Here is a 24903-nt window from a genome sequence, read left to right on the forward strand (position 1 = left end):
TGGGCAAGAAAAATGAAGAAAGCACATCCCGATTGGTTGGAATTGGGCTAAGCAGCAGCACATGTGAAAAAGACTTGGCTATACTAATAGATCATAGACTGAACATGAGTCAACAGTGTGATGCAGCAGCCAAAAAGGCAAACACAATTCTGGGATGTATTAAGAGAAGCATAGAGTCTAAATCACATGAGGTAATTATCCCACTCTACTCTTCCTTAGTCAGACCTCATCTGGAATACTGGGTCCAGTTCTGGGCACTCCACTTTAAAAAATACATAACCAAACTGGAGCAAGTTCAGAGAAGAATTACCAAGATGGTGAGCGGTCTGCAAATCATGTCCTATGAGGAACGGTTAAAGGATCTGGAAATGTTTAGCTTGCAAAAAAGAAGGCTGAGAGGAGACTTAATAGCTGTCTACAAATATCTGAAGGCCTGTCACAGTGCAGAGGGAAAAGCCCTATTGTCATCTGCACAAGGAAAGACTAGAAGCAATGGGATGAAATGGAAAGGGATCAATGATTTAGATATCTGAAGACACTTTCTGACAGTGAGGTCGATGAATGAGTGGAACAGGTTACCACGGGAGGTGGTGAGTTCTCCTTCAATGGAAGTCTTCAAACAAAGGCTGGACAGACATCTGTCTGGGATGACTTAATGAATCCTGCTCTGAGCAGGGGGACCTGATGACCGTGGAGGTCCCTTCCAACTCTACCATTCTAGGATTTATCCAGATCCTTTTACAACCACATTCCGTCCTCTCCTGTGTTAATTACTTTACAAAGTTTTGTATCATCTGCAAATATTGATATATTGACTGATACATTGTACATAGCTAGTCTTGTTCTTGGCAGGGAAATGGATACAATTCTATTCAGTGATGAGACAGTTTTCTGTGAGCTGAACATCAGGGATAAGACATCGATAGTAAAGGTTCGAGGCAACATCTTTAATTATCTAATTAATTCCCTCAGAATCCCAAAACAGATGAAGCATATGTTTGGCATGCAAACTGTATAATGAAGAGGCAACACACTGGGAAGTCTCCATCCACCTGTGCAGACCTTACACTGCAATATGTGGTCTGTCTGTGTCACAGCTAATTCACATCCCTGTTCTGTATTCCTTCTGTCGTAGGCTTGCCAACTCTTCAGGGCTCTCAGCTGTTTACATGGTAATGCCCATATGGTATCTGCTGCTATGGACCCATTGCTTATACTGGCTCCTATGCACATTGCCATGCAGAGACTAATATCCTAGCAGTGGCGGTTAGAGAGGTTTTTAATGTCCCCTACACCCCATGTGCCGTGAGCCCACAACACAGGAGGACGAGACGCTGCCTGTGTGTGCTACTTGTAAGGTATGATAATATTGTACACCACCATTAATGCTGCAATACCCTTTATTTTTGCAGGGTATGGCAGTTGCGGCTCGCTCTCAGGGACAACACAAGCAGCGCATCTGGGTCAACATTTCCCTTTCTGGCATAAAAATAATTGACGAAAAAACTGGGGTAAGTTCTTGTACATTTTTACCTTTTATGTGAAAATATGTGTGGTATCACTTTAAGACGGGCCTATGTCTAAATAGATTTACATATGGCACAAAGAGAGGGAAACATTAGGTTTGATGGCTGCACGACTTTTTTGACCCTTCTCTGCCCTGAACTCAAAGGCTACTTTGGCAGTTGAGCAGTTTGTGATACATCATCATATAAAAGGATATAGATGTTATCCCTTCTGCAACAAGGCTACAATATAGGCAACGGAGCCTGTGCAGCTGCATCCCATAGAGCCATGCAAGCTTTATGGTGCCATCTTATGGTTCTCCTTATTCTGCCATATGACAGGTTATTTTGCATAATCAAAAAGCATCAGGGGGTTAGCAACCAACTTATCAAAAAAGGTAATGGAACAAAGTATTTGTTATGCTTTTATTAAACGGGGTTCTCCTAAGACTAAATACTATATTGCATTCTGGTTAATAGAGAGGAGATCCCAAGAGCCTCCTCTGTGCCTCCCCAAAGTAATAGATGCCCCTCTGTGCCCCCGCAAAGTAATAGATGCCCCTCTGTGCCCCAGCAAAAGAGATGCCCCTCTGTGCCCCCGTAAAGTAAGAGATGCCCCTCTGTGCCCCGGCAAAGGAGATGCCCCTCTGTGCCCCCGCAAAATAAGAGATGCCCCTCTGTGCCCCCGCAATGTAATAGATGCCCCTCTGTGCCCCCGCAAAATAAGAGATGCCCCTCTGTGCCCCTGCAACGTAATAGATGCCCCCTGTGCCCCCCGCAAAATAAGAGATGCCCCTCTGTGCTCCCGCAAAGTAATAGATGCCCCTCTGTGCCCCCGCAAAAGAGATGCCCCTCTGTACCTCCGCAAAATAAGAGATGCCCCTCTGTGCCCCCGCAAAGTAATAGATGCCCCTCTGTGCCCCGGCAAAAGAAATGCCCTTCTGTGCCCCAGCAAAAGAGATGCCCCTCTGTGCCCTCGCAAAATAAGAGATGCCCCTCTGTGCCCCCGCAAAGTAATAGATGCACCTGTGCCCCTGCAAAGTAATAGATAATAATATTAATCTTTATGTGTATAGCGCCAACATATTCCGCAGCGCTTACATAGACAGGGGGGATACAGAAAGACAAAAGTACAAACATTACAGAACCACGGTTACATAGTAATCAATTGATGTAAACAATAGGGGTGAGGGTCCTGCTCCAACGAGCTTACATACTACAAGTAATAGGGTGATACAGAAGGTAAAGGGGCTGGAGATGTGCACTGTATGGCGGGGTGGAGATGTGCGCGGTATGGTGAAGTGTGAGCGATGTTATACACATAGACAATGGTCAGACATTTAGCCGTGTGACGGCAGAATCGGTGTGACTGCAGGAGCGGTTTATAGATGTCTCTGTGCCCCCGCAAGAGATGCCCCTCTGTGCCCCCGCAAAATAAGAGATGCCCCTCTGTGCCCCCGCAAAGTAAGAGATGCCCTCCTGCAAAGAGATGCCCACCTGCACCCATGCAAAGGAAGAGATGCCCCACTGTGCCCCTGATAAATAAGAGATGCCCCTCTGTGCCCCAATAGATTATGTCTCTGCCCCCTTAAAGTAATGGATCCCTCCTGTTCCTCCATGAAGTAATAGGTCCACTTTTGTGCCACCTACTTTGTAACACTCTTCCCCAGAACCCTGGCCAGCAGGTAGTCCATGCAAGCAAGACTCTGTCCCCGTCTCCTCTCAGTAAGGCATGTGCAGGAGACCGGGAGGACTTGTGCTTGCATGGACTTGCCCTATAATAAGCAGCAGCATCAGGAATACGGCAGGTCCTGTATGTGTGAGAACATATTAAGATGTTTGGGCGGTCATCCAAACAACCCCTATTATAATCCGCCACTGTTTATGGACGCAGGTAGCGTTACTTCCAGTGTACTGAAAACGAGATCTTCAAAAAGGTGAAAAGAAAAGTGTCATTACATTACTTTACAGGATTGCTTGAATGGGCATTCTGAGACCAGGTAATAGCATGGTGGCACAACCCTTTTAATTGGCTGGCCGACTACGATCCGTAGATTATGTGTGGATGTTGAAGCAGCGGTTGTGTCTGCTCAGATTCCTGCGGAGCTGCGTCCAAAAAAATCCACCCTGTAAATTATTTCACAGATATTTGTGGGAGAAAAAAAATGAAGTGAGAATTAAACACAAATATTCTAACACTTGCGCAACCAAATCTTTAGTCATCTGGAACACGATGTTCCGGTAAATGTAGCTTTCGCTGGACGCTTTGGCTCTTATAAGGTGATGAGCTTTTATGACCCCCAGCTGTTTAAATAATGCGTGGAGCGATGGTGCGAGGTGAGGGGGGAGTCTCAAGACCTTGGAGGTTTCACTCATGAATCAGTAACAGCCACATATTCCTCCCAGGACATAGGAAGAACAGAATTTGCATAAGTATTGCTGCGGTCCTGTCCTTCCTGCTACCCTCTCCTGCAACTCACAAGAAGAAAAAAACCCTACTACTTAAGTTTTAGAGAAGCAATTGCTTGTATATCTTATATTGCTCCAATACACGTCTAATAAAGCAATTATGCAACTAGAACTGTGTTGTGCCTACAGCAGCTGTGTAGCTCTATGTGTCTCCATGGTTACAGACAACAAACAAATCCTGTGTAGTCTGATTCTGCAGTAATGTGTTACTCAGGTCCCTCTTTGTCACTAAATAATTTAGTGTTGGGCTACTTTAAGGGGTCTTCGGACTTCACCCTTTTAACCCCTTTATGAGAGATCTGGTCTTTGCTGCAGGGAACCTTCCACACACAACGAGTACACATGTCTCCAGTACCTCCAGAGATTGTCACAGATTATACTGGAGGTTCAGTAGCCCGCATTATATTTTACTCTATACTGTATTACGCACTGTGCCGTGTGCCTCACTGGGCCATTATACATGCTCTGTCATATACATCACATCATGATATTCTAGAACTACATCACCATCAGTATAACATGCATTATGAACCGGTCACATCACCATAAACCCACTAACCTTGCTCTGACCCCCACTAAGGTGCCATAACTACTTTACACTAGTAACATCACAATTCCGTTAGTCCCTGTCCATGGATTTACCCTCACGCAATGCCAGGGGGCATAGTCCACTTATGTTTTCTGAAATGCTATTTTGCAGTTCGCTCTGCTCCTTGTCTGCAGTGTCCGAGGTGATTCTTCAGTGCCGCCGCCGTGATTTTGGATACTGCGGGGAGGGAGACTTCCTCTTCTCCCACATGCTGCAGGGGCGCTTCACCCCAAGGGTCCAGATGGTGTTTTGTCATGCTCTGCTTCTTTGGCCCCAGGTTCTTCAGGGCCCTTTTTTCTGTCTCTCTGGGAAGCTCCCCAGCATGAGGAAACTGCCCGCTATATGGCCCCTCAATGTCCGCCATCCTGTTATATGCAGCTGCTGCAGTCTCTGCTGTCTCTCGTCTCTGTGCTGTATTCCTGGTCTCACCAGTGCCACAGTGCAGACCCTTCTGTATTCTACTGCATGGCGCCAAAGAGCTTTCCCAAGCTTTGGAACTGACGGGCTGGGCCTCAGCCCTCACTATTCCCTAACTAGGACTGGATCTTCTAGGTGGTGATTAGCTATTTGCATCACCATCTGTGTCAGCAAGGGGGTAAAACCGCTTCTAACAGCCTCTCTCTCTCTCGAGCCTACTACATAATGGAACCACGCATCCTTTTCTGCCTCCTTTCCTTGGCCGTGATTTTTTGGGCCGTGGAGCGGAGCCTTACACAGGCACTGGCAAGAGCTGTCTGCTGCGTTGCTCGCCATTCCCCTCCCAGCTGGGCCCAGACTGAATGGTACGGGGCTTGACCTCGCAGCCATTGACCGCTCTGACAGAGGCTGTATGCAGCTCTATTCAGTAAGGGGGAGTGCGATACCCCCTTACACATACACTGGCACTTAAAGAGGCGGGCTGCATTTACCCTACAGATCTAGGCAGGAACAGAAGGAATGATGCAGCACTGGCCACATAACAGATGAGAAGGCAGAGTATGGCCAGCAGCCAGTGGCAGAGGAAGTGCCGCTGGTCACCGACGGCAGCCATCGCACAAACAAAACCCTCTGTAGTCTGATCCTGCAGTACCCCTCTTCTTCATGATATACACAAGGCAGAAGGGGCAGAGCAAGTAAGGAACCATGACTGCGGGATCAGTTCATTTGTAATTTGTAACCATAGCAACACATGGGTCTGCATACAACCTGTATACAGAAAACGATAAATTTATTTATATATATATATATCATTGTATGCAGAGCTGCTTCATTTTTTATTTTGGATGCACTGGAACCGTTCAAAAGGATTACAGAGGTACTCCTACCCTTTAATATGAGTCCTTGGATCAGCTTTTTCTGTCCAGTAGTGAATATCAGATGTTTATTCTACCAGCTGCTATATCTGTTTGTTATGCATATATACTTACCAGAGTGGTAGCACATGTTGCTGCTATGGTGCCCCGACTCAAACCGGGACCCTAACTCACTCTTCTCCCCAACCCCCCCCCCCCCCCCCCCCCACCTCCCCAGCAACACCAGCAAACTCAGGAGATACTCCTGGAGGAGAGGTGCAGGGACAAGCAAGCTCTGGGTCATGGAGGGGAATGATTGCTGTGGCGCACCCCACTGTACAAATGACTATCACTTCCAATGTGACAAATTCTGTTTAGAGAATTCTCTATTAAAAACGTAGCATCGATGTATTCTTCATTCCTTGGCAGCGAGCTTTGTGATACATTGTAGCACAAAATTATCCATCATTCGTCGTCTTCCCAGCTCTGATTACTCAGCCCATCACTCAGCTGTCATGTTACTCCTCTGATGTGATATAATAGTGAGCCACTAAGAGTAGAGTACATTTACTTCTCCATTAATGCCGCAATCAGATCCAGGTACTGTACAGCAGCAAACGGCATGACCACTATTAGGGCAGGGGGGGCTGATGGAAGGGGCGCAGGCAAATAAATCAGAAAAAAGGGGCTAATTCCAGGATGTCAGGCAACATAAATAATAAAGTAAAATATAGCCCTATATACACACCAGTATTACCCATTATTCAGATATGTGTCCACTATATATACAGTTGCAAGAAAAAGTAAGTGAACCCTTACTTGGATTAATGCATTGATTACTAGCAAATTGCTATTTAAGTCACAATTATAGACCAACACAATGTAACTAATAACACACAGACAGTTGTACTATTCATGTCTGTTATTGAGTCATATTTACACTGCAGGGAGATAAAAGAAGTGAACCTTTTGAAATTAGTAACCCACAGATCCCCCTTTAGTAGCAGTCACCTGTACCAAAACTTTCCTGTAGCTGCAAATAAAGTTTACATGTTGAAGAGGAATTTTGGATCACTCCTCCCTTTAATATGAGTCTCATTTCATCACTATTTCTGGGATGCCCAAATCTAATAACAATGGCAGCAGGACAGCTCCAGGGCATAAAACAGGTCTTTTATTTCATCCTTTTAAATGGTACAGGCAACGTTTCGACCATTCAAATGGTTTTTGTCAAGCATGCTTGACAAAGCTTGACAAAGACCATTTGAATGGTCAAAACGTTGCCTGTACCATTTGAAAGGATGAAATAAAAGACCTGTTTTATGCACTGGAGCTGTCCTGCTGCCATTCATATTGGATTTGGGTATTTATGGATATTGGAAAAGTGGAGTTCATTTTCTAGAAGTGGCTGTGTAGATTTTGCCTCCCCCGAGCACGAGTTATACTGATTGTGCTGTGGGTATCTCTTCTATTTGGATATTTCTGGGATGCCTTGTGTGCACAGCCTTCTTCAAGCCATGTCACAGCATCTCCATAGGGTTAAGGGTCAGGACTACTTGACTCGGCCATTCCAAAACACAGATCATCTTCTCCATTGTTCTTTAGCTGATTTACTTGTGTCTTTTGGATCCTTGCCTTCTTGAATCAGCTAATGTCGCTGCAGAAATTACCTGCAGAAATCCAGGTAATTCCAAAAGGTTCATAAACTTTCTTGCAACTGTATATACCCACATACATACCACCCTATATAGCTGTCTACCTGCAGACAAACCCACATTCTCCCATATACAGCCACATACAGTATATACCTGGACTGGCAAACTTTTAGCCCAGGGGGCAAGCACCCTTGTGTAACTTGTTCATCTCCTGCTTCTGTAACCTAAATACAGCACCACAAATAACCCCGGTACATAACTACAGCACCAGAACCAAGCACAGTACAGAGAGCAGTTGTAAAGTCAGGTTAATCGTTGCCATATTCATTTGTTGCGTGTAAAACTACAACTCCCTGTATAGCCTTAAAGGAGTTTTCCAGGCAGCGCTCACTGTAAGTGCCAGGATACACAAGGGTCAGAGTGGAAGCCGCTGCTCCAACCCCTGTGTAGTGTCCGGCACTTGTAATTCCAGGTGAAGCTCTCATTGAAATCAGTGGGACCCCAGCCTGCAATTACAACTAACGGGTTAGTGCAGTGACTTCTGTTCTGACCCCGGTGTATCCTAGCACTGACAGAGAGCGCCGCCTGGAAAACCCCTTTAACATCACTTTGGCCATACAGGTGAATACAGAACTGATAAGACACAGAGGAAGAATAAACATTAATATTGAAGGGACTCGCAGGTAATGTCTCCTTTTTCTTCTCTGTCCGCCATCATGACTTCTCCCAGTCACAACTTGTCTCTTACACAGTTTGGCGCCCAGATGTCTTTTGCACCTTGATTTTGCAGCACATCTCCACACTGTGCCCTTGAAAATAACAGTGTCACATATAGTGAATATGTGACTCACGAGTAAATATGCCCCAGACTGTGTCTTCAGAATAAGAAAACTTTCTTGAAAGTCCGCTCACAATGTGCCCTTGAATTAATGTGCCCCATACTGTGTACCAAAATGCCACTGATCTCCCAGTAAGGAGCACTTACCTGCCAATTCACCCACTGAGTCACTCAAAAAATATCAAAATAACAGAGGCGCAATCCCCAGGATGTGTGTTCTGCCTCCACCCCCCACAAAGCATTATTATTATATTCTATATACAGCATATGTTTTATAATCTGGCGGTCTCACAGCGGCTCAGTTCTGGCATACCTCTGAATAATGCCATCAGCATAAGACATAGTCAGATACCAGCTCTACACAGTGGTAGTGATTACAGTGCCGTTACCTCCACTGATGAGTCATCCATTTTCATTTTTGTTTTCTTCTTTTTTCTTTTCTTTCAGCTACATCTCATCTCTACCCATCCTGCTGCTACTCCCAATGCCCCTCTGTGCCACCATAGTACTTTGTGCCCCACAAAGTAAGAGCTCCCCAAAAGTGATCACCAAAATAAATAATTCATCCTTTGTGCCCCTCAATAATAGTCCCTTCCCCAGTAATACCCCTCCTTTTTGCATCCCCCCCAACAGAATAATATCCCCTCTGCTGCCTGCATAGCAATAGTGACCCCACAAAGTAATTATAGCCCCTCTTTGGCCACCACCAAGTAACTGTGCCTCCTCAGTAGCCCCATTACTAAATAATTGCATCCACTGTCTGCACACCCCACTAGATACCCCTCCTCCCATCCATACCCCACAGGCGCTGGCCCCCCAAATCCCTGCCACTTCCCTCTTCGTGACAGGGCCACCCAGGTGGAGCAAGTGTTTTTATTGTTTAGGGACCTTCGGGTGTTCCTTCTATCAGTGTAACTTGCTGCGCTATTACTGACACCGCACATCAGCACTGCATGCAAAACAGAGAGCTGTGGCTTGTGTGCAGCGCCAACCTGTGGTGTCAGTGGTAGTGCAGCAAGTTGCACTGATGAATGGTACGCCCTAAATGTCCAACGAACGTGCTGCACCCAGCAGCCACAGGTGGTCTCTAGGGAACTGTTCTGGCCCCTGCCCACCCGGCTCAGTCCACCTCTGAGTATATACCAGAATACATACCTGTAAATTCATGTTAAGATGTTGCAAACATTAATTAACTTGACATTTAATGCTTTAGATTACTCAATTTACAGCATTGTGGTACATTATAATTATCAGGATGGGCCAGTCATGTTAATGAAGGTTACATCTGTATACACACCCACATATACCTATAGTATACATGCATACACCCACACACATCTATTTCTCTATCATTATATATATATATATATATATATATATATATATATATATATATATATATATATATATATATATATATATATATATATATATATAAGGAACGCTATATTTTCTCCTTAGGGAGAGCACCTAGAAAGTGAGTGAGGAGACTTATAAGGCTATTCATGCTCCTCTGGGTAATATGCAAATAAGAGCGATGGTACAATACCTCTGCAGGGCGCTCTCCCTAAAAAGAAAAGATAGCATTCCTGACCCACATCACAGGCCTCTCACTAGTCAAGCCCGAAACTCACCGCACACTGATGAGGGTCAAACACCCCAAAACAGCTGTATGTGTATGGATTTTGACTTAGCTTTCACTTCCCAGTCATTGCTACTAGGCTTGTATAAAGAGTCTAACATTGACTTGCAGGAATGCTGCCTTCCAATAGGTGGCGCTGCAGAGTTATTGTTCCATCTCCCTTATTTGTATACATGGAGAAACACTTTGGCCATTTCTTGGCTACTATTCCTTGCATGCTCCCTGTGATGCACCATCCATGAGATGAGACAGTAACCTTTCCTGACTGTAGGGGGCATCATATTTATAGTTTTGCGTTGCCATATAACGGAGTGCCCTCTAATAACAAAGCTGGTCACTGGTAGTAACATGCAGCAGCTGTTGGATGGGATATCTTGCTATACATCTGGCAGTAATATAGGGTCAGCATCTGATAGATGCTCCAGAAGTTCCCCTAAAGCTACTATCATGTACAGGGAATGACTGCTTATAGCATTGCTCCCCTTGATGTGAGAGCCCATCATGGCGGTGCCGTCCATTACGATGGCTGGCGTGATGATTCATCTATGGACTGACTGCACTTCCCTGTATGCAGAATAAATGATCAGGACGTCTGCTCTTTAATTACTCCCCAGGTAATCGAGCATGAACATCCCGTTAATAAGATTTCTTTCATCGCCCGAGATGTGACTGACAACCGAGCGTTTGGATACGTCTGCGGAGCTGAAGGACAACATCAATTCTTTGCTATCAAAACATCGCAGCAGGTACAGAGTGACGGGATTATTAAGTGCTGGACGGTATGAGGTGACCTTGAAGAAAGTTACGAAGGGTGAAATAAAACTTTTTTGCAGTTTTTTTTCACTCTTTTTTTCCTGCTAATGTTCCATCAGTGAAGGTAATCTAATAATCAAAGTACCCCCTACACTGTAACGTCATCCATCCACGTGGTGCAGATGGAGCAGAAACCCCCAGATACTCCGACTGATGAGCAATTTACAATGTTTTACTCCAATAAAGGAGACTTTTACTTTACGAGTAATTTACAATTCACAACTGAGTCCTGCATCTTGCTCTCTCTTCCAGCAAATGCTGGTTGTCTCATGCGGATAACACTTCTCCAGCCAGGGGTGCCATAAGCCTCTATACTGTAAAGTCCCCCCTGCCCAAACAAACCACTCATGTTACAGGCATTGAAAGTGTCGCTGCAAATATACCCAACACCTATCTTAACCATTGAGACTTGTCTGAAGTGACAGTAATAGTGCCCTCTTAATGACCCCAGTAGTGATGATGCCCCCTATAGTGGCTCCAGTAGTAATGGTGTCCCCTATAGTGGCCCCATTTGTTATGGTGTCTCCTATAGTGGCCCCATTAGTAATGGTGTCCCCTATAGTTGGTCCATTAGTAATGGTGTCCCCTATAGTGGCCCCATTTGTAATGGTGTCCCCTATAGTGGCCCCATTAGTAAAAGTGTCCCCTATAGTGGCCCCATTAGTAAAAGTGTCCCCTATAGTGGCCCCATTAGTAATGGTGTCTCCTATAGTGGCCCCAGTAGTAATGGTGTCTACTATAGCGGCCCAATTAGTAATGGTGTTCCCGTTATCGGCCCCAGTATTAATAGTGACGCCCCACCACCACCATAGATCCAGTAGTAATAGTGGGCCCCATTGTGGCTCCAGTAGTAATAGTGGCTCCAGTAGTAATGGTGTCCCTCATTGGTGGTCCCAGTAATAATAGGTGGACCCAGTAGTAATAGTGTCCCATAAACAGAGTAGGACTTCAACTGTAAATACAGACTGGAGAGTGGGACCAAGCATGAGGTGAGTATATGGCTATTTCTCATGTTACTGCATGGGGAAGGGGTTGTACCAAGATATTACAACTCTGAGAACCCTTTTAATTAATTACAGACCAGACGGTGTAAATTTACGGCGCTTGGTCCTAGGCTTTAGGGCTTAATCACACAAGTGTATATCGGACGATATACGCGACCATCTGATGCATTGGATTGCAATGCATCAGTTCAGATGGCCGATTTTCAGGTGCGTAAAAACGGTCAGCCAGTCAACCGTTTTTACGCCAGCTGGAAAAGATAGTTCTGGAACTATCTTCCGGCCGCAATATGGTGGCCATTCTTATAGGCTCCCATAGGTGTTACTGAAAAAGGGAGGTAGGAGGGAGTTTAGCAGAGGCTATGTTAAACTCCCTTCCCCTTCCATCCCCCTCTCCGGCCCTTGCCGGCTGTTGGCAAAGGGAGGGGGCGGGAGATTAGCACACTAGCTCCCGCCCCCTACCTTTGCCGACAGCTGGCAAGGGACGGAGAGGTAGCGGGAAGTGGAAGCGAGCTTAGCAGAGCTAAACTATCCTCCCCCCGTATCCCAGACTCTGGGTATACTCGCCGCACCTGTGCTGTCTGAATGGGCATATAAATGGGAGATGCAGCTGTGACTTGGTCATGGCTGCCTCTCATTCATGCAATTTTCAGCTGTGACGCGTCTGACCGAAAATCGCAGTGCCTGTGTGAAGGAGCCCTTAATGCCAGCCGAGAGTAAAAATATGGCACAAGCTTAAAGCCTCTGCTTCTGCAATCAATCAGAAGCAGGTCAACTGTCAGCTGTTAGTCACAGGTGGGAGCCCTCAAGAGAAAGGGAGAAGTGTTTTTTAACCCCTTCTGCCTTCTCCTTTCACTAGTACACAGTGCTCAATGTGTGCTATGTACTAAGAAGTGAAAGTGGAGTTTAACTTCCACTACGCAAGCCTGCGGTCACCTGACAACTGGGATCCCCTGGCACAGCAGAGCTGCAGGGTCTTAGCAGACCCTGATCATCTCTATTAGTGACTATTGTCACTACAGAGGGATGTTTTCCCTTGTAACTGGGGCTCCTATGGATGCCCCAGCTACAGTGGAAAAGTGTGTAATAAAAAAAACCAAAAAATATGTGACTGTTCCCCAGAGGTCTTATATGATGTCATGGGGCACATAGATAGTAAAAAACATAATTACAGAAATAAGGAAAACAAAATTACAGAATAAAATAAAAATACACCTAAAAAAGAAAATAACCCATAGCCGACACCAAGCAAAACCGTTGTCGTATGCGTCCTGTAATCCAGAACCATACATATTATATATCAAAACGTCTGGAACAAGATGAGGAACCCATTCCCATACTCATATTTTTTTAATTAGTAAATTTAGGCTAAAATAAACTATAAATCTTAAAAAATAATTAGCTTTTTAGCTTTTTATGCCCAAGAGAACTAGAAAACAAAAAAAGGTCAGTCAAAAAGATATTAAAAAAATAGCGCTATATGTCACGGAAAAAAAACGCAGCAAAAAATAATTTTGGTAGCTGAAGGGAAAAAAAATTGGGCCGACAAACCACCACATGAGTAAAATCCCTAAAAAGTTTCTGGTCCTTAAGGTACAAAACAGCCTGGTTAATGGGTTGAAGAAACCTACTGGTAGAATGCATTCTGTGGGGACCCATGACAAACTCAGCCATGCTACATCCGTATTTGTACTGATACAAAGGTCCAAACTAAAGATCGCTACAGGATTCAGTGCAGACTGCGGCTTCCTGCGTTTCTTCACCAGTGTTTTTTTAATTCTTCTCAGGCTGAACCTCTAGTTGTGGATCTGAAGGATCTGTTCCAGGTCATCTATAACACCAAGAAAAAGGAAGATGAAGACAAAAAGAAGGTACATGCTCTATAATGCCATATAAGAACTATATATGATGTATAAGATCTTCCACTGGAGACAAATTACCAATCAGCAACCGGTGTTCTCTCAAAAGCTATTGTAGGTAGTGACTAGGGCAGTTATGGAAATGGGCACAGCACCCTACTAATAAGTCAGACAGCAGCCAGACCAGCAGGGCCACATAACATCCACATAAATAGGTAATATTAGTATCCCTGGAGGTATAGGGCAGTTAAAGGGTTAATGCCTGTATACTATATCTGGTGGTCTGGGTTATGAAGGGGTTAGTGTTGCTTTCTATGGTGGTTTAGGATAGTGAGCGTTGTATTGTCAAGATCCTTGGAGGTTTAGGGCTTTAAGGGGCTAAGGTTTTCCAGGGAATTACTATTGCTGACTCATCTTCAAGATAAGTCCTCAGCATTTGATCGGCTCGGGTTCTGCTGTTCGGGACCTCATCCAATCAATTGAACTGATGCTCGCTGTCTGTGCCACAATACACAAGGGTTTGGAGTGGAAGCAGATGGCTCCACCCTGTAGTAGCCTGTGCCTGTAATTATAAGTGCAGCTGTCATTGATTTTAATGAGAAATGCACCTGCAATTACAAATGTAGGCCACTACACAGGGGTCAGAGCTAACTACTTCCGTTCTGACTACTGTTTGGGTGCCTGCTGTCAGTACTGCAATAATCAGCCGGTCCACCAGGGTCCTGAGCGGCGGACCCAAGCCTATCAATTATTGATAACCTATCCTAAAGATAGGTCAACAATAGTATTTCCCTGGAAAACTGCCTTAACTCTAGGACAATAAAGGTGTTCAATATACTGTGGGTCCTTTGTGGAAAGCAGTGACGTGGTTAATCTTTCAAACTTTGGGTCCAGTGGTTACTCCCCCATACGCCCCAGTGTTGACGTGGTTCTAACAGAAGGCCGAACACTGACCATCCTGTTCTCTTGCTGCAGTGATCATAGAAATGAGTTCAGGGAGGGGAAAGAGAAGACAGAGAGAACTATGCCATTGCTCTATGATTGGTCAGAGCGCTGTTGAAACACTCTGCCCAATCATTAAGAGAGAATCTCAGGGGTTTTGCGCAGGAGCAGATTTTCATTAAGTGGGAACAACTCTTGTCTGAGTCAGGCGACCATTCAAGTAGGGATTGTCCAAAGTAGAAAACCCCTTTAGTGAGAGCATGTTTCATATTTTCAGCTATGCACAGCTTTTAATGTGTAACCCAATAACTATCCCAACTGCTCCTTCAGGTTCTTCTCTTTGTACAACGCCTACATGATCTAAGGATCTCTTGATGATAACTTAATCACAGAGTGTCCCTCTGCTGGGTTCCCAAGAAATCAGCTGCAATCTGTGTGGAAACTTGGCATAAAGTGTTCAATTTCACTGCAGCTCCCCCGAAGGAGAAATTAAGTATTTCACAACATCCATTCATATCAATGGGTTGTCTGTGTACGGCATGGGTCCTCCAGAGAGAGAGAAGCTCTTTACAACTTCTCTCCACTCTGATTGTGAGATGAGGATCCTGAACAGAGGACCCTCTATTAACTCAGAATTCACTAATGGGGTGAATGGAAATGGTTTTTATAAAACAAGTGACCTATTTAAGCCATCCATATTTTACAGTGACACCTAGAAATAACATACTAACATTATTGCATTATTATTTTTAGCTTTATTGCGGGTGTGTTTTTTTATCACCTTTTATAGCTCAGTGTAATTAAAAAAACGAAATTTCAGTATCCCATGTTTAATGCTTGAGTGCTTTTTTACAGCCGTGTAAATTAGATTTGGCCAATCCAGGTTCATGTGTGATTGTAAAGGAACAAAAACTATTTGCATCATAAGGTAGATTTCATCCAGTTCAGTCCAGCTTCATATTATCAATGCCAGTGATGACCACTTCAGTACATGTAGCTACATGCACTATAATAGTGGTGACCAAGACAGAAGGACAAATGACGGCTGTGCATATTACACTACAGGAAAGGTACAATAACAGAAACATGGTTCCACAATGTATCCACAAGTAATGGTATTGCAGATTAGCTTTAAAGCTGTTCTCCAATCTGGACAATCCTTTCTTTTTAGAAAGGGTCCTTTGACAATAAGCAGATTATGACTTGTCTCTTTGCTGTGACCCCCGGCAATCCGAGAACCTAGCAGTAAAGGCCCATTTACACTGAAAGATAATCACTCAAAAATCACTCAAACGACCGTTTGAGTGACAGTTTTAAGCGATCATCTTTGCATAACACTTAAGTAGCTAATTAGCTACTTAAGAGTTAAATGCAGGTGGAGCAGGACATCAGAGAACAGCAGCTGCTTTCTATATGCAAACAGCTGCTTTGTTCTTGGCACTTTCAGCTGGTATCTCGCTGAACTGATAGCACCGAGAACAGCAGGAGCTGCAGCTGCTTTAGGGTGCGTTCACACGAGCGTAGGCGTATTTACGTTCGCACGAGCGCAGCGTATAATCGCCGGAAAGAACGTTTTTCGCCGATCACGACCAGAGCTAGAAAGCGTATTTTCGTTTGTTCCTACTTTTCAAACGGTCTTTTCGGCCATCGAATATGCGTTGGCGCGTATTTCGGTCGCATATGTTCCGTGTTTTTTTCGGGTTGCCGTTTTTACGCGCCGTAAAATCGCCCGTGCGAACGAATACATTGGAAACCAATGCCTCAGATGGTCACGTTTATACGATTGGGCGCAAAAACTCGCCGTTTATGCGCTCGTGTGAACGCACCCTCATTCTCAGAGCTATTGCTGAGAGCTCTGTGCGAGATATCAGCTGAGAGAATAGTATCAGCTGGTATCCTGCGGAGAACTCAGCGTGCGGCTCTGATAAGGCTTATTGCTGAGTTTTAGCTTGCTAAAAATTAGAGATGGTCGAATCATGCATGAAAAATGCACGATGGCCGCGCGGTTAGATGCAATGGTTATCGCTCAAAAGATGGCTTTTGAGCGATAAGCATTGTGTCTAAATGGGCCTTAAGTGTTCAACTTCCCTGCAGCTCCCCCACAGGAGAAATGGAGTGTTACACAATACCCTTTCAAATCAATGGGTTGTCTGTGTAGTGCAGGACAGGATAGGTCCTCCAGAGAGAGACACTCTAGGTCAGGGTTCCCCAACTCCAGTCCTCAGGGACCGCCAACAGGTCATGTTTTCAGGACTTCCTCAGTGTTGCACAGGTGATGTCATTATTGTCGGTGCCTCAGACATTGCCACAGGTGGTCTTACCCTAGGATATCCTGAAAACATGACCTGTTGGTGGTCCCTGAGGACTGGAGCTGGGGACCTCTGCTCTAGGTAGCTTCTCTTCACTCTGACCGTGAGACTAGAATCCTGAACATAGGACCCTTCTCTATTAACTTGGAATTCCCTATTAGGTGTATAAAAATAGTTTTTGTAAACTGGGTGACTCCTTTAATTACTTCAGTGGAGCTGAGCTGCAGTACTAGATACAACCTATGGGGTAGCGCTGCTTCTGGATTGTCTGCTCTAGAAAGCTGATTGTTAAATACCATATTAGAAAATTAGTTTCTCTATTATCCATTAGCCATAGTAGCTGCAAGGAACATAGCTTCCTCTGGAGGACCTTGCATGTGCATGTATTACATAGACAGTGAAGTGATTTCAAAGAAAACTGTGTAACACTTCTGTTCTCCTGTGGAGGCACTGCAGGGAAGGGGAACACCTGACAGATTTCTCTACAGATTGCAGATGATCACTCAAGGTCCCAGCAATCCTTGGGATAATTAATTAGTGAATGATCTGTGCAGGTTTAAGTCAATGTAACAAAGGTAGTGTGACCTCTCTGGAGCACAGCGCCCCCTTCTTTGTTTATCTAGGTACAACGCTGTACATCATAAGTTTGGCTGTAGTGAATAGGAGTGAATTGGACTTTCAAAAAGTTGTTCCCGACAATGTTTGGGACTCTCCAGTAACTCTTGGACTTTACGGCTAACTAATTTGTATAGAAGATGTACTATGCCATTTCTCTGATAAATTCTTTCCAAGCATTTTTTTTTTCACTTAAAGGATTCCAAAGACTATAAAACAGAAATTCTGTGACTCATAGAACAATACTTTCGTGGTTAGAAAGCATTTTCATTCTTTTCTGGATATATGTAACATAAAGGAATGGCTCCCCCTAATGGACACAGTTGTAACAGCATTTATACATTTCGATACAATGTATCTTGTTACATGTTGTGTCTCGTTACATCCAATAGTGATTGGAATTATTACATAGTGATAGTACAGTAATTACAGAACCCTCTAGCCGTTTGGAAACATCCCTTTGAATTGTAAAATTGGGATAAAATGGTCCAAAATCCCGATGCTTTGGGATGCCCGTGTTTATAATGGCTCAGTCTCCGATTGACTCTCAGAATCAGAATCAGAGTCCGATAGACTCTCCATAGTTACCCCCCTTAACCTGTATGACAGCCCTTTTGGCGCATAGTGATTTTTACATTGTTTTAGTTGGAATACATTTCCATTCTTGGTGAAGAACCTACCAGAGAGGTGTCTGACTAGTGATGTACTACTTGAAATATGGGGTGTTACATGGTGGATGTGCCACCAACTAATTTGATTTAGAGCTATTGCTGAGGGTGGCTCCAAGAGGTCTCTCTCTAGTCTTCACCCTTTAACCCTGTTTTGAGGGATCTGATCATTGTTGTTGGAAATCTCCTGAACATTGCCTCAAGAGTACTCTGTCCATGATCAGTCAACTGAGGTAGGCAAAAGATACAGGAGCATGGTATCAGAGAATCGGCCTAAAGCCGGTTTCACATGGGCGGACTGGATTCTGCATGTTGGAGGCCCACAGCGGATTCCGGCTGGCGAACCTGTGTACCTGAATTTTCTGTATTGCGTATGATCGCGGCGGCACAGAGCATGCTGCGATTTTTCTTCTGCTTGCGGAACACGCAATTCGTATCTGCAAGTGTGAACTAAATAGCGAAAGCACATGTTTGTCAATGCCCACGTTTTGCTGTGGATGCTGATCGTGGATTCCGCAATTAGAATCCACCCACGTGAGCCCAGCCTAAGGAGTTGTCAGGATATAGGGCAAGGTTAGAACAGGCAGTTTGTGCAAGACCGTAAATAGACTGGAGGTCAGGACTGGTGGTGTGCAGGCAAGCGGGTCAAAACCGGGAAGCAAGCAGAATACAGAAATGACTTCACTGAAACACTAAGAACCTTATTGCTCACACAACTTCATTTGAGAGGTGCCTTGAATAACATGGAAATAGCTGGGGGCAGGAAAGCTAGGTTCACATGCTGGCTGTTCAAGAGGTAGGTTGAGCATGTGCATTGACCCTATGTGTCTAGGCACTGGCACGAGGAATGATGCGATGCCATACAGCAGAAGGGAGGGCAGAGAATGATGGTGGCAGAAGAAGGTGAGAGGAGATGCCACTGCAGGTTATGGCCAACGTTCATACGAGGGTGTTTCCAAACTTCTGGAGGGTACTGTACATGGTAGCTATGAGAACATGCTCATTAGAATCTATGTTGGTGGGGGAGGAGGGAGATGAAGATTAAAAAGCAGTTTGAGACTTTGGATGGCCAGGTTTCACCGATACTTTATGGAGAATTACCCTTTTGTTTAGATTTATTTCTATGATACAGTATAAGTCATTAGAGCCCAAATCTCACAAGATTCTTTTTAGAGGTGCCAAATTTAAAGGGGGAGGGGGTCTGATTCTGTCATCCGAATGGCAAACATGTCATAGAAAAATTGCTATGTAGCTACAGATTTTAATACAAATGTTATTAATATACATTTATTATATACATAAACATTATTTTTCTTTCTTTAGAATGAAGAAGGTAACCAGCCAGTGGAGGTGAGGTTTGCTGAGGTGTTTTTGACATTCAAGTCACTTTATTCAAATATCTTTAACTTGCATTTGTCAGAGAATCTGCTCTGTGAAAATACGCAGTTAGAACTACTAGCAGTCAATCGGCTCACTGTTGACACCAGCAGAAGAGTGTGCTGTAAACCTATGGGATTTTAAGGAAATTACTGAATTACTGCAGCCATTTATTTCCTCTTGCTGATGTTACCTGCAGGACCAGAGAAAGTTAGGGTTAGGCCTTAGTCACATGGGCGTTTTTTCCCGCGATTTGTGGATCGCATGACGGATATGCGCATCCGCAAATCGTGTGACCGGGGCCGAAAAATCACCCGAAAATACTGCTCCTAGCCGCGTTTCAATAGAAACGGGCCGGAGCTGTCCAGCGCATTGAATTCAATGGAGCCGGCAATACAGCCGGCTCCATTGAAAGCAATGCGCTGCCGGCGATCGCGGGATGAATTTTCGGGAAGGGCTTAAATATATAAGCCCTTCCCTGAAATTCATCCAGAAATGTGTAAAAACAAAAAATATATATATATATATACTCACCTTATCCCGGCAGCCGGAGTTCAGCCGCGGCCGGCGGCAGTTCTCCTGAACTGCTCTCTATAGTATTCAGCAGCCAGGGATTTAAAATCCCCGCCTGCTGAATGAGCTGCCTCTGATTGGTCACAGCCTGACCAATCAGAGGCAGCTCTCACTCACACCCATTCATGAATTCATGAATGGTTGTGAGTGAGAGCTGCCTCTGAAGCTTCTGGGCCCCAATGCAAAAGCTGTAACAGGGCCCCCAACTATAAAGCTTTATTCATACTACTAGGCTTACTATATGGAGAAGTTAGGCCTTATGGGCCCCCTAAGGCTTCTGGGCCCGGGTGCAACCGCATCCCTTGAATCCTCTATAGTTACGCCCATGCAAGTATGGAAAAATGTGCTTTGGTGGAGTGTTCCTTTAAGTGCAAGCTAGACAGATAATAAGTAAGATTATTTATCATATGTGAATGCTTCTATATTGTAGATGTTGAAGCTAAATATCTGTGTTTCCTCTATAGAATGGAAGTGATGCTTTGCTCAGCATTAACAATGATGTCGACAAAATCAAATTAGTAAGTACCACCATAGTGATGGTTTCCTCCATCTTTATGTTGTATAGTGAATCTCTAAAAAGTTTTGCCTATAGATGTCAATGAGGAAATGCATTTACAGCAGCTCCTATCTAGTGTTCTAAGACTCTTGCTTTATGGTTGGGAATAACCTAATATGCGATATGGGCAAGTGCAGGAAAATCGTATCTCCATTATTGCTCTGGAAGCACACTGGCTGAATATAGGCCTCAGTTACAGCAGCTTGTACTCTGAATGGGTCACAAGCAATTTGTTTTTGTTGTGGCTGCTCAATGTCAGTTAACCCTCCCATAAAGGTGATTGGTATGTGAAGGAGTTACAGTAAATGCATGATTGGCGTGTTCTTATTACATATATTGACACGCCTGTCTCCCCCACCTCTTCACTAAATCTCAATCTCTCCTTCCCTTGTCAGACCAAAAACAAAGCTTGTTAAGGCTGAATATGTGTCGGTAAGTGTAATAGTACAAAGTGCAATAGTGTCACGATTGGACAGTGAATGTGGATTGCACAATACAGAATGGGTCAACAACCCCTTCTCGAATCTCCACCAATTGTCTAGGGGCCGGTTCCTGAAATCCCAGATAATTGTCTCTGCCTGGCTATACGTTGCCCATCAGCGCCACTAGAGGAGTATTGTAGAATTGCATACAATATATTGATGGACCGGGTCCACCAAAGTGGGAACTACCTTGACTTTACGAGTCTCTTTTCTTTGGTTCATAGTGGAGTGTCCCAAACAGGGAAGCTCCCACTATGATGTCCTTTTGACCTAGTAGGACATATGGAAAGGGGTTGTCTTGATGCAGCAAAGTTATTTTCAGGGTACGTTCACCTGAAGTAGACTATTTGAGTAACTTTTTAGTATCAAGAGAGAACAATCCTACTTCTTCAGTATTCTTCTAATGTGTCCACCTTGAGAAGGGGTCAAACTCTATCTGTAAAATCTGGACATAATATATTGACATACAGGACTATGACCTTGATATATTGGTTGAGAGTGATGTGGACAACCTCCTGTACCCCTGTAATGAATTTTTCCATGACCATACTGATGTGCTAACAGAAGATCGTATCGGTATTGAAGTTGATGAAACATCAGTACCAACCAAATGCGGTTGGCTAGCATGGCATATGTCCGAATTACTAGTAGGGTCACCAACTAAATTTCAGATGAATGGAAGTAGCAGAAAACACTGTATACTGTACAGTATGCCACTGATGCCACGAATCACCAAAACCTTGCCAGTCCAGCATGGTGGAGGATAAATGCAAGGTTGGGGAAGTTTGACAACACTTGGAGATGGTGATTTGATTTTCGTATACACATCATGCAATATCCTGTGAAATTATGATTACTTTACAACAAGATCAATCCAGAGAACTACTGTGAAGATCAAGATAAACATATACAAAGAAGCTTCTGGTGATTGCAGAACACCGGACGAGCCCCCAGAACTGAGACCTGAAGATTATGGAACATGTTTGCAATTCATTGGAGTGAGAAGAAAATACACAGACTTCTAATACTGAACCTTGGAGGTGTCTACAAAAACTGAAATAAAAAAGAATGTAATAAATGCAAAGGATGGAACTGAAGCCAAAGGGAGAAAGTTGGAGTACAAAAGTTATCAAAGTTTCTATAATTTACGTGTAATTTTAGTAACCAGCAACAATAGTGGGAAAACTAAGCCAAATTTTTCTACTAGATTCAATAATTGCATGGGGATGGGGCATACCATGTCATACAAGTGACTGAGCTGGGGACTGTACATGCTCGATACATTATAAGTCTATAGTCAGATCAGTGGGTAGTCATGTTTGTCATAGAACAGTTATGGCACAGACGCCTTGTGGGTCTGAGGACAGGTAGATGTCTTAGTAACATTCTTCATTGGATGACTCATCCAGCTGTGGTTATTGCTGACTCATAGCATCAGGCAGTACTAGCCTTAGGTTAGATGGCCCTCTGTTGGATTTTTTGTTTGCTGCACCCCTTCCCCCATCATAAAAAAAAAACTTTGCCTATTAGTACAATATTATATAGCTTGCATGTATTCTGCTAGTGTAAGATAGCTGCAAACCCACACTAGAATGGCTCAGTGACTATACCAGAGGCAAGCTTGGTACATAAATACAGCCCCAGAGTAAAGCTCAGTACATAAGTGCGGTACCAGAACCAAAATCATAACAAATACGAGACACCAGAGAGGAGAGAACAGAGCCAGGAGGAGGATGATTCATGTAGCCCCACAAAATGTTGCTGCACTGAGAAAGAAGATCATCTGGCCAACTTGCCCAGCTTTCATTCACTGGTGCCTGGAGCTGGTGGCTGGAGCCATGTAATAAATATAGTTACTAAGACCTGGAGCACAGATGTAGCAGAGCGAAATCAACCTCATTAGGGGCTACATTGTATAGTTCTACTTAAAATTGGTTAATGGAGCCTATATAAAGGTCACTCCTCTAAATTGCTTTATCCACGATGATCCTCTCCTGTATTATGCCACTATTGCACTCGTATATCATTGGTCTGATCACAGTTTTATAACTTTATTTCCCATTTATCTCCCATTTTTATGATTTCTCTGCTTTATTTAGGGTGGTGTTTTTCTTTTAAGTAATTGTGTTTTATTCATTTATTTGGTACTTTACATCATGGATGTCATTTAGGAAAAGTACTGTAGGTCTAATTTCAAGGAAACCCATTGCCCCAACACAGGGGATGAACCTATTAAATAAGCTGTACAGAAGGAATAAGCCAGCTCACAGGATGCACGGACCTGACCGGGATCAGTTTTGCAGAGGAAGACAAGGAAAGGCTCCAGCAGCCATAAAACTACAGCTTTATAAAGATATATTAAAATTTCAACAGGAAGGACATATGAAGATACGACAATCTGACGTGTTTCAAGCTGTCACAAAAGCTCTTAGTCATAGCTGCTGTGACAGCTTGAAACATGTCGGATTGTTGAGTCTTCATATGTCCTTCCATTTAGGATATTAATGTCTTAATAAAGCCACGGTTTTCTGGATGCTGGGACCTTTCCCTGTCTTCCTATTAAATAAGCTGGTATTGAGAATGAAGTCTATTGATCCAGTAGAAATTAGGATCTGTTAACCTATGCGTTAGAAGTTCCGTTAGTGACCTGCGGCACGGATCCATACAGAAGTCCCTGATAAAATGGCGTGAGGGAGGGCGTGACAGAAGCCGGAAGCACCATTATAGTCAATGGGGTCTGTCTGGTGCCATTTGGCTCTGTCATAGGACGGATCTGTTCACTGCAGGGATTCTGCTTTCATGGATCTGAGCTGTGGCACCAGACACAACCCAAGGACAGGTGGGCGCTGTTTCTGCAAGTTAGCAGCCATTTTTGGTGATACTGAATAAATCCTCCCTTCAAAGTCTGCTATGTGTCACCTTCTCCATCTTTGGTCCCGTATTTAGGGCCCAATGGTTATTCTGAATTAGCTTTAACCCTTCACTACCTGTAACTGAGTTTGAACCCCTGCTAGTGCCTTGAAAAAAAATTGCAAAAAAGCACAAAATAGTGTATCAAAAAGATCAATAAACCCATTTCTAATGAATGTTAGGATTTTAGGCATGTTTTTCATAGAATAAATTGAATGTTACAGACCTTCTCCACAAATTATGGTGCCTAGAAAAATTATTAACTTGCTCTGCAGACAAGAAAGCTCCTCGTGTAACTAGATTGGTGAAAAAGCTAAAAAGAAACCAAATGCAGAAGGTAAAAAATTACTGGTCTTCAGGGCCCAAATCAGCCTAAAGGGATTGTGCCAAGATATAAAGTTATCCCCTACCCGCTAGTTGGGGATAGCTTTATGATTAGGGGGACTTCCACTGATCTCCAGAACCGAGTCTCTACAGTCCCTGCAGGAATGGAGTGTAGGTCATAAATGTGCAGTGCCACAATTTCAATGCGGGGTACAAGCACTCAGCAATCTCCAGCGCTCATATTGAAATGAATGGAGCAGTACCATGTATATAGCACCTGTGATCCGTTCATGCTGGGACCTTTGACAGCCCTGTTCTCAGGATCAATGGGGTTCCTAGCAGTCAGACCCCCCCACGATCATTAAGCCATCCCTTACCTTATTGATAATGGATAACTTTACATCTTGGGAGAACGCCTGCACCTTAGAGACCTGAATGATGTCATATATTTAGTCTACAAACAAAATTGATGTTTGTGGGACACTGTTTCCAATTTTAATGTGAC

General features: G+C 43.9%; 1 protein-coding gene across 2 annotated transcripts in view; it reads left to right on the forward strand.

The window, feature by feature from the left end:
• DAB2 (DAB adaptor protein 2) overlaps positions 1–24903 on the forward strand; it is a 111662-nt gene that overhangs the window by 50316 nt on the left and 36443 nt on the right. For both annotated transcript variants that reach the window (XM_066602393.1, XM_066602394.1), the window contains exons 4-8: positions 1413–1511; positions 10584–10715; positions 13571–13654; positions 19500–19526; positions 20591–20644. In XM_066602393.1, coding sequence (XP_066458490.1) covers positions 1413–1511; positions 10584–10715; positions 13571–13654; positions 19500–19526; positions 20591–20644 — 396 coding nt within the window. The remainder of the gene's footprint in view (positions 1–1412; positions 1512–10583; positions 10716–13570; positions 13655–19499; positions 19527–20590; positions 20645–24903) is intronic.

The sequence above is a fragment of the Eleutherodactylus coqui genome, chromosome 5 (assembly GCF_035609145.1).
Source record: "Eleutherodactylus coqui strain aEleCoq1 chromosome 5, aEleCoq1.hap1, whole genome shotgun sequence".
Classification (NCBI taxonomy): Eukaryota; Metazoa; Chordata; class Amphibia; order Anura; family Eleutherodactylidae; genus Eleutherodactylus; species Eleutherodactylus coqui.